Genomic DNA, 11,554 nt, shown 5'->3' with positions numbered 1-11,554 from the left:
ACAAATGTAGGTGTATGTTAAATTATATTTGCTGTTTATTGTTACTTAAACACATTCATGTACAAAATGTAACCCAACACCACAGGTATCTGCTACAGCAACAGTTACCATGGTGACAGACATCCGGTCCAGGTCATTAACCTGATGTGTTTGTAAAAGAATGAGAAACTCAGCAAAAACAATATGTTTTCCTGCTGCGAAGGTAAACATAAACATAAACATACATTACCTTGTTCTGGAGGATATGGATAGGAGGGTTGATATGGATGTGGTGTATACTGTGGCGGTATCACCTCCCCCCCACCGTCCGGAGGGTGATAGGGGTTCTGAGGGAACATGTGGTGCGGCATATGGCTCGGGGGCGGGTAGCCCATTTGGTGAGGCACGTTGGGGTACTGGGGAGGCGGCAGCGCCGTCATAATGTGTATACTGCCGTTAGCGTCCATAACTTGTTGCACAATGTGTTCTGGAGGAATGGGAGGGGTGCCGTCGTGGGACACCATGCAGACGGTAGCCGGACCTGCAACACAGGGCAAGAGAACACATGTCAGACACATATGCAAATGTGGAAAGAAACTAGGTAACAGAACATGTTCAGACACATATGCAACTGTAACTGGACCTGGAAACTACATAACAAAACATGTGTCAGACACATATGCAACTGTAATTGGACCTGGAAACTAGGTAACAGAGCAAGTATCAGACACATACATATGTAACTGTAACTGGACCTAGAACAACAGGGAAAATGAACATGTGTCAGACACATATACAAAATTTCAAAGTACTCTCGAGCTAACTGTTGAGTCTTCCACAGGTCATCACAGAAAAGAGCATGTACAATGTACAGTACATACAGGGTCATTGTACCATGCTTGCAATTCTTACTATTGTTGTCAGGTGGAGCCACAGTACAGAATATCTCCAGGTATGGCATATACAGTTGTGCTACTGAACAGTATGTAATCAGTCACAGTTTCATAACACACCAGCTTAGACTTTAGAGACATGAAAACAAGCATTCTGCACAAAGCGGGTCTGCAAAAAAGTATTTTGAGCCCTGCAGACATTATGTTTAGATATTTATGTTCTGGGTTGAATTATATCTGTGCACAGACTTGTATTCTGCCTTATATAAGCATGTTGCCACCATGTGTAGACTGTCTTAGGTTTCTTGGCAGGACACCCTCTTGTCAGACACCAGCTTGGACTGTTAAGTCTCGATCATATGCAAATTTGGGGTCATCATTTTCTGGTTATCACTTTCAACTGTCATTTACTGACACAACATTTACTGTAGATTCAGTTATCTTTGCAGGGTCTTAATTTTGCGATAGGAGGGGGAAAGGGGTGGTGTTTTAGTGGTAGAAAAACAATTCTGTAGTACAGTAAAAATGCTCAAATACTCATCAAAGCGAAAGCAGTGAAAACATGACTACTGCAAACATTTCAAGATTTACAGTACACAAACTTTAGCAAAGACACCAAAAATGGCAGTGCCACAACATTTTATGTAGCCTTATTATATAGAAACCCACTAACTTTTTACACCATATAATGTGGAAGACTGTAGAAATGTACTACAGATGGGCCTTACGTGTTTCAAGGTCTACATACTTAACTCTTTACCTACAAAACAGCTGCAAAAGAGGGATAATGAAACATCCACATTTGCAGTGAATTAAGCTTTATTTCAAGTTAACGTAGAAGCAACAGGCTGTCTCCTTTGGTGTACTTGACCAGTCTATTCAAACTTTTGCAGCTTTTGCTGTATAACTTGAAAACTGTAAAATTCTTGACAAGCACCTTCTCCAACTAAAAGATACATGTTAGTCCTAAAATATGAGTACTGTAATTCACTTTATGTTCACGGTATCAAAAGTTATGACATTCAAGATCTGAGAAAATTAGAGGTGTTCACGGAAAAAAAAGTATATGTTCACAGTGACAGCAGGTGCAGAAAAAAAAGTCTCCAAATTATGAGCTACAGGCATGCTACATGTAGCTGTAGTTGCCAGCTAGTAAAAGATCAAGGGGAAAAGTTTACAAGGATATAAATTGGAGGAATAAAAGACTTTAGGAAGGAATTTGTTCAGGTTGACTGGTACAAGTATGACTTGGTAAGGCCATCACAAGTGACCCATCACTTTATATACAAACACACATGACACCTGATGGCTCTGCTAAGGGGTTGTACATTATTACTCCTTTCTGGAGATCCTTTTGACAATAGTTTAATTAAAGTTTAAATAAAGAGGCCTTGTTTTTGTGTGTAAAATGCAACTTGAACACTGTAAATCTTGAAATATTTGTGTGGGTTTCATTTTCACATATCACAATGATCTCTCCATCGTGATATCATGACACCAAACATGAAATTCCAAAGTGTGGTTGTACTATAATTGCTTCAATCACATGCAAACTCTCCACTTTCCGTGAAAATAAACTCATTTACAGTACTCCCTGAAAAGCAAAGGCTTTCCAGTTTCCCCCACCAGTCAGCTTGACTATGTTACTTAAGATGATGATGATATCTTAAGGTATCATGACAGAATGGTGGCCGTTTGATTACCTTTCCCCAGACGAGACCAAACCGGATACGGCAGGAAGACATTTTCCCCCCACGTCTAGACATGTTACTTCAAGCAGCATTGTCAAGAAATAGCTAGAATATCAAGTGTGACACGCAATTCCGCGTGAAACTTTGTCCAACCTATCAAAATTACCGTCCTTTTGGGCACCGTCCAGCCCAGCAGATCTCAGAAACAAGTTCTGATGAAGTGTAATTACTTTGGCTTAGTGGTGCGACATGAGTGAAGATTTGTGGTCTCTACCTAACAACTGGGATGTGGGTGTAGCTTTAGCTATGCTAAATCACCAGTAATCCACCTGTAAGTCAGGTATCATCCCTACTGAGGGGACAGATCATTAATGCTTCTAAGAGGGTCATACCATTCATAACTACCAGCGGGAGAATGAAGAAAAGTTTACAACACTGTTTCCTTCACCAGGTTATCATTAATATGTTTTTGGTAGTGTTTGTATTGCAACAGTTTTTGGTAGTGTTTGTATTGCAACAGTTTGGTGTTTGAATTGTAATTACTAACTCTTCTTCCCAAGGCCGTTAAGCTAAATGCTTCCACAGATTGCTTCTAATCCTTGGTCTCCCTCAAAAGGTGTTTGCACTGTGGTTGTTTGAACCTGACATTCCTGTCTCAAAACTGCCAAGCTACAGTCACCAACTTGTCAAAGAAAAGAGCTGGGTGTGGAGTGCCCTTAGTGGCTACTGTCCCTAGTAAACAGTGTACAGTATAGATCTTGCGTAACTTCCCAAAAGTTTTACACACGGTTTTAACTTGTTTATTTCTCGTGCAAAATTTTGTGTAAATCATGTTTAAATCCCAAATAAGAATCGCGTATCACGTGGTAAAAACTGATGCAGATGCAAAATCTGTATAAACTAAGACATACACTAATGAGCTGCAATCACATGTGACTGCCTTTTAATGAATGCATAACCACATGTGAGTTTTAAACGAGAATTGCGCAGATTTTCCAAGGCTTTTGCATATATTTTAATCGAGAAATGCACAGCTTCTAATCGACTTTTGATCAGTATTCGCCTCAGGATTTCCTCATGTAGATAGTAAGTTATTTGACATAGATCTGTACTGTAGCCCCCCCCAACCAGCTTAAGTGACCTGGCAAGTCCAGGTGGGTCCTCCACCTGTATTTGTTTGTACGCATATTGTGTCTAGACCTGATTTGGCACACGTCTGTCACAACCTACCTAGAGCACTGTACTGTCTGTAGGTCTTGAAATGTTGGTTTTACTTTTACTGTTTTCGCAGTGACATCTCCATAAAATCCCATACATGGATATCCATTTCCATTGTGTTACGAAGTTGTTCAAAACATAAAACGTTGGGAAAATAAATGAACTTACAGTAGTCCCTAGAATAAGCACGGACAATTGCTCTATTGTAAGTGGAACGCAGCCACCGAGTCCAGATACAGGCAGCTGGTTTATACCAGCCCATACTGGAATGCGGTGGCTCCAAAATTTGTTGAAAGTGTTCATTAGCAAGTGATAAATGTGAAAAGTGATATCATTGACAAATCCTTGCAGTGACTGCCTGGGTTACCCCAAGCTCCAAACATTTAAAGTACCCCACACAAAATGGCTATGTACACACTTGGGCCAATCCATCCCTATAACCTGGTTCTAGGACGCTTCATTAGGATAATTTTCAGAGATTGAAAATGGCAACAATGTTCCCTACATTCAATCCTAGTACTCTAATTTGATTACTGTACATCGTGAAATGTTTGCAGTTTTATTTTCGCGAACACAAAATTATGGCACCACAAATATGCCACGTTTCCAACTGTATTACTGTTGTACTGCAGAAATGATTTGACTGCAAAAATAAGTCTTCTACTGCAAAAATAAGTCTTCTACTGCAAAAATAAGTCTTCTACTGCGCTTCTACAGCAAAATAAGTCCATGCAAAACAGTATCAACACTACAGTATGTGTTGTTTGTATTCTAAATACATTGTTACATCCATCATCATTAAACAGAACATAACTGATAATTGCTTGTATCATATCTCTGAATTTGTGTGTTTTCAACAGAATAGTTCTGTTCCCATCATTAGTTACGTCAATGAGAGCAGGTTTAAATCACTGGTAGCAGAAACACTGTTTTGTCCACAGACATGCTTAGCATGCAATCAAGCGGCCAGTGACCAGTAAACGTAGAAAGAATCGAATGTCTCCCATGCCAATCAACTAGTCAAGGACCCTTTCAATTGCGTCTGAAGTCTTCATTTACGCACAACTTTCAATGGCTGGTTCCTATGGACACCATTAGTGGATATCAAGTGTGGGATAGCTTCAATCTAAGGAAGTTACCATAGCACTTGCGTTCATATTATGACTACAGGGCTTTAAATTCATTTTCTGGCACCTAAAATCTAAGTGCACTGAAAAAACTTGTACTGAACTGAAGTTCTATAGCTATTAAGTTTGAACTTCTTAACAAGAGATACAGCAAAGGTTGTAATAGTTTTTATGAAACTCACATGTCAGGAATATGCTGTATTAGTACAATAGTACCTTTACTTACAGTTATTTAAGTTTTTAACTCACAAATATTCAGCAAAAGGCAATAAAAATCATTCTCATTGATTAAAGAGCACATTCCAAGCTTTATTACGATTCTATACTGCCAAAAACTTGAGAAAAACAGAACATACACTTCAAATCAGAAAGGAATTTTCTTATTCCATAGTCACCATCGTTCTCTGGCTGAAATTTTACAGAGAAGAGTCCAAGAACCATGGAATTCCATTTCCAAGTTGGAACCGGAGCTGCCTAAACACAGCAAGGTGTTCCACTTTCCTCACATTACCACTTCAGCCCACAGCTCCATTCCGATTCCACTCCACACTTTCCTATCGATCTGTCCTTGCTTTGTGAATATCCAAGGTTTAGAAGGCATTTAACCTCACCTAGGGAGACTATTTCAAGGTCTGGCAGCTCCAATCCTTTGCCTACCGGCCAAAAGATACACGTTTAGTCGCCCGGCGCTACCTTGGTGGTCCCTATAATTCTGCGTCACGTGTCAGTTTGATGACTTTCTATTTCAGCTGTGTTTAGGTGTGGGACATGGAGGAGGTTTGGGTTTGTTTATATGAGGTCACCAGGATAATATAGATCCTCGGTACATGTGTGGGGGGGGATATCGTCATGGTAACAAATTCCACACGGAGGTCAACACACCGCTGAACAAAAAGGCATATATCCATTTTACATTGGTTTCCTGATTCTAAACCTAATTTCTAAGAAAAAATTCAGAGCTGTTTTGATTTAAAGGAACAGCAGATGTATTATATTAGTACTCGCCAATTTTCATGCTACATATAAAGAATTGAAGCAAAACAGTAGCTCCTACACTTGACATATACAAGAATTTCTGTAAATGTACTAGAAATACATGTGATAGTATGTGATAATAAACATATGCAGAATTGAATAGTCCACCATAAAGCCAAAGAATGCAATCTTTGAAATGGGCCACATAGTACTGTATAATGTGAAATATTCGCAGTAGTTTTATACTTGCAGTTCTTGGTTGTTACCACTGCAAAATCATAGGACCATGGACATAGGGCCTCATATGAGCACCTTCTCCCTACTGCTTTCATATTCATAAGAACTTAAAACATATAACAAATACCTCTCCCATCCCCACAAACATACTACAGTACATCCCAAACACTGAACGAAAAGACCTCTATTGCGTCTTCCTTTCCCAATGGACACAATAAAGGCTGTTGTGATCCCCACTACGACATGCTATTAGCTAAATTACATTGTACAGTTCATCAACTTGAAAAATCTGAAACCCCATCAACTAGAATAGAAAACAAGGGACCACCAGCACCATTTGGCCTACTGAAAGCTCCAGATTGAGTTACACAATGAACAAGGGAGAGGCATACAGGGACTACAACTTGAACTTGAGCGGCAGACATTGACAGACAGAATTTACAGACAGGAACCCAGACTTCCCACCCAAGTCACCTCAGGTCAACAGATGGTTTACAGTCAATTCAGAAGAAAGAAAAGGGTGGACATTTTCCAATGGGGCTGTGTACTGGTACACTCACTACCCTGTAACTGTGACCAGCACCCGTAAAATTTCTCAAGAGCTGAGTCAAGTGCACCTGGACCTGTACACAAATTTTGCAACAAAGGCTATGCCAAGTTCATTTGTTGGTTGTAAATCCTGTCTCAAACACCTGTACCTTAACTGCTATACCAAAACCTGCACACAGCTCTTATCACCAAGACTATGATCAGATGTCTGACATACCTGACATCTGTAAATTTGAACTGACAATCAATCAACTCAAGTCAGTAAAAAATTAATAGACTGATTGATCAAACCTCAGTAATCAACTGACTGAGAGATAGATGGTGAATCATATATCACATATGATCTATCTTTTAATTTATCTATTGAATTATCATTGATGAATTATAATTATGGATAAACAGATTGACAAAAATGGAAAGTTGGATTAATAAATAGAATGACTGACTAATAGGTAGATAAATCGTAAATACATGTAGATACAATATAGCTAGACAGATACTGGATAGAACTGAATACTCTTCCTAGATTGGCACTGACAGCAAAGTGACAGCGGAAAAGTTTACATTAACTAACCAAAGGTTAAACCACAAGCTCCAGTGGACCCTTTTATTTCAGAGGGCCCCTGGTTTTTGCCCCTCCCATTTCCGAGTCCAGTCCTGCATCTCAAGTTTGACCTCTGACCTTCCAGCTTGAGCAAACAGCCTTGTGGCTTGCAAGTAGAAGGAATGTCTCACACTAGTACAACAAACATTCTCCCACAGAGGAGCAGTCACTCAGAGTCAGGAGGAGGGAGGGAGGGAGCTACTCTCTAAGCAGAGGTTTTCAGTTCCGTTTGTAGTGTTCTTCTTCTTGCTAGGTCTTTTAAACATAGCATATTAGGGGCTCCCTATGCTGTGATTTGGACCCTCTATGCTGTCTTTGGACCCCCTATGCTGTCTTTCAACCAGCATAGGGATGTTTTGGGGGGGTTAGAACCTTCATAAATTTGATTGCTATTACACTGCTTCCCAGAAATGAAATATGCTCATCAATAATGATAATCAATTACGACCAATATCTACATCCCAGGGCAAACTTGTACCTGAAAGGTAACTCTCACTTCCAGCAGACACACTATTGTGACATATTTATTATACCCAGATCAGCTCCAGGCCTAAACCCCTGCACTCATGGCACTAGGACATTCCAGTCAGTTGAAAAGCTGCAGTCTGGAAGGGGGTCTGCCTGCCCTTTTTCGTAAGGCGTAATTAGACCTTTTTAGTCTCCGTAATCCATAGGCAGCCTCCAAAAAATTAACGTTATTCATAATCAGTACATTAGCTGCAAAGCGTAAATTTGTAATCAGCTCTGAGAATTTAACGCACCCCGGTAATTCGTGACCGGCGGCGAAAATTTTGCGTAATTTGTAATCGCTAACCCCCATGCAGGCCCTCCTGGAACTGGGAGTGGGTGGACAAACAGACTGGAGGCAGGAAGAAGAAGGGAAGGTGTCAAGGTTAAGGCCAGGTATCAGGGGGATTCAGCATGTGTACAAAACACTGGGATAAAGAAACTAAGTGTCCGGGAGGGACCTGCTCTAGAGAGGTCCCATCTGAGCAGTCTGTGGACTACATGTTCTCGCTATGTTGATTACTGAGTGCAAGTGATCCTGGGGGAACAATCGCTAATGATCCTAGCAAGATAGGGAAACCAGATATGGACTCATACTGTACAGTACACACTGAAAGGAATTTTTTTTCTAAAGCACTTGCTACAATCTTGTTCACATCTTTAAGCAAGAACAATTTATATTCTTGCTTCTCCTACATTTGTTAACAAACTTCAACAAAAAGTCAAGAAATAAGGAGCAGGGAGGAAAATTTAGACAAAAATCACTGTGTAAAGATGTCAACTCTTAGTCTACCAGCAAAATTGGCCTGCAAAATTTACCAGCTTCTGCCTCCCCCATAACCAATACTGGATCATCCCGGACAGCCCAGCACACACCATTTATAGCTGGTGCTGGGGAGGCTCACCTGTGGTTACAAGTAGATGAGTGTAAATAGACCCAGATGTCAGTGTTGTGGTAAGGGAGAAATTACTGGCCTGATGGCTACAGAGGTTCAAAGACTGAACCATATTGCACAGTCATAATATCCCGGCATATGTCTACACCTAGGCTGGTAGTCATTCCTTCCAGGCTAGCATAGGGACTTTCTTTCTGACAGTCAATCTTCCCAGTCAAACTGAGTATTACAACCAGCGTTCCAAGTTTTTCCATCATTTGACGGAACACGACATGAATTTGGCGCAAATCATCATCTTTGATGGGCAAAAATCGGTATGTCAAGATATAAAAAGAGATGTCATCAAATCAAGATTAGTCTACCAGCAAAATTTGGCCTTCAAAGTACAGGAAATAGTATTTCAGAGAGTCCAGATTCCAAAATTTTCATGCACCCAGACCATCCGAGAACTGGGGTTGAGATGACGGAAAAAATGCAGGCTGGCTAGTACACTGATTACTAGCAACATGTACATGTAGTTGAAACTGACCACATAAAACTCAGTTCAACGTGTTTTGTTTTTATTCAATCCGAGAATCAACAAACTAAATTGGCAAGGCCTTGCATTTGTTGCAGGAAGATGACAAATTTGCACTGTGTGGAACAACTATTCATTGAGCCTTGTGCAAAATCTCCTGCACCGAAATCGTAACCACTTGCCCGGACTGTCAGTTACCACTTCTGTACACAAGCCACTTCAGTTACCCGCCTTGGCTTTGATCTTTCCAAACACCGTGTCACAGAAAATAACATCAAAGCATGAACTGCTTACAAGAGAGAGTGAAGAAATAAACTCTTTCAGGTCCAGGTGTTAAGATTACAAAATTTTAGACTGCGTAAGGTTCAAAAAATGTTTTCTGAAAACAAAACAAAAAGATTAATCTGAGTTTTTCTTTTTTTCAAATGCTGGAAAGCCATTTTGATAAGTAGTGTTTAACCCCTGACCTAATTTCACCTAATATATCCTGTTTATTGTTACTAACAAAGGAAGCTAATTGGCATTAATTTGAAGGGTGGCCCCTTGGGACCAATCAGCACAAAGGTGAAAAGGTCACTCGGAAGGAAGGGAAACCAGCCCAAGGCAATGAAATATCCTGTCTTATCCAAGCAGATGTTGGAAGGCAAATTTCTTATTTTTCCTAGCTCTTTGTCTCTGTTTCAAAGCTATGTTGTCAGCACTGTCCCTCCTTCCACATGCACCCAAAATCAAGTCATGTAACTTTCAAGGTATCCGATGCAATTTTAGGGCAGCAAAATAAAAAATACTCTGAATGAGGAAATCTGTCTGATATCGATATTTAGTGATTTACTGCCATTTGCACATTTTTGTCACCATTTTATAATTAATAGCAAGCTATGCGAGGCGTCTCTTTAATTTATGGGTACTGCCCATAATCAGAATACTATGCGATAGAACTGATTCAATAGCAGAAAATTGACTTTTTAAGTCCAGCTATGCTGGCCTGCCCTGAAATTGTCTCTAAAAATTCAATCCACATATGGTTCCTTAATATAGCCCTTTTCTCTGTATTAAATGCCCCTTGAGTAATTAGACCAGTCCACTAATGAACAGATGAGGCGGGAGGATGGACCACACAGACCCTGGTTCCAAGAAGCCACAATGATTAGCACCAGGCTCATCGCATACTCCGGATTCACTCACAGATGAAACAATGCCGAGCTTTGGCCAAACTTACAGAAAGGTACCGGAATGTAGCCTGGGTACCAGACTATTAGCAGGGCCTGCATAGGCTAGTTCCTCGACCCAACATACCCTTTAGGAAATTACAACTGTACACCACAGCTAACTCTGGGCCGAGCATGTTATGGGTCTGGTATCCAGGCTACCAGAATAAGACTTTCTACATAACTGAATAAGTAAGAAACTGGACATTTAACATGCAGCTTCTTGAGATGATATTTGATGTCCTAAATAATGATTTGAGATAAAAATTATTTGAGCATACATGTAGTAACTTTCTAGCAAATAGATATTTCAAGTATTATTAATAATTATAAGCTTATAGTCTATTACTCTATAGGACTGAAACCTAAAATGGTCACAAATATCACATGTAACAATCTTTATTGACACAACAAATGTACAGCAACTTTCTCAAGGTCTTTTACAACTATGCATACAACAAACAAGTGGATATAAACGAATTAACCTATGTACAAGTAGATCTATATATAAATCAACACGTTGTGTTTAAAATTAATATCACTTACCCTACAAGTTCTAAGGTCAAAACATTCATGTGATCACAAGAAACCAAACCGCAATATTGACAGGGTTGCCATTTTTAGCCTGATCCTGTGTAAACTTGATAAAATCTGGCCCCTTCCTGTTTTCTAAACAGTGCGTTTGGACTTTGGAACTGTTTGGAACACAGGTCGTCTATTGTGAGGCCCCTATTTTTGTAACAGAGTCAAAGGTTGACAAATCTCCCACCTGTAAGTCACATGACTCTGCAAGAGCATGTCTGGCTTCTGTCAAGGTCGATCTATGACCTTGACCCAAATATGCCAGATGGTTTATTAGAAAGGCTTGGTAAGAAGACATTCTTTCTTGGTGCCCTGCACAATGTTTGTACCTTCATGCATTAGCGATATGAAAAAATTTGTTTTCTCTCTATTTCATCAAGATAGAATAAGCCTACAGCACATAGCAAATATTTTTAAACTGCCCCGACCCTCTGCACCAAAAAAAAAACATGGCAACTTTTACAGCCCACTGGTCAAAACTCTAGGTGTGCCGGCAAATAGAAGTACAACATTTAATATCACTTTCAAAGCTTACATCCAAGACTCTAAACAATCTTATTTTATTCCAAAC

At 39.9% G+C, this 11,554-nt stretch overlaps 1 protein-coding gene across 3 annotated transcripts in view; it reads right to left on the bottom strand.

Annotated features, from left to right (window-relative positions):
* LOC109477817 (fibronectin type-III domain-containing protein 3A-like) overlaps positions 1-11,554 on the bottom strand; it is a 63,141-nt gene that overhangs the window by 30,906 nt on the left and 20,681 nt on the right. For all 3 annotated transcript variants that reach the window (XM_019779228.1, XM_019779227.1, XM_019779229.1), the window contains exon 3: positions 230-520. In XM_019779228.1, coding sequence (XP_019634787.1) covers positions 230-520 — 291 coding nt within the window. The remainder of the gene's footprint in view (positions 1-229; positions 521-11,554) is intronic.

Source organism: Branchiostoma belcheri, unplaced genomic scaffold, assembly GCF_001625305.1.
Source record: "Branchiostoma belcheri isolate BF01 breed outbred unplaced genomic scaffold, Haploidv18h27 scaffold41, whole genome shotgun sequence".
Taxonomy (NCBI): domain Eukaryota; kingdom Metazoa; phylum Chordata; class Leptocardii; order Amphioxiformes; family Branchiostomatidae; genus Branchiostoma; species Branchiostoma belcheri.
This window is presented reverse-complemented; position numbering and strand designations above follow the sequence as displayed.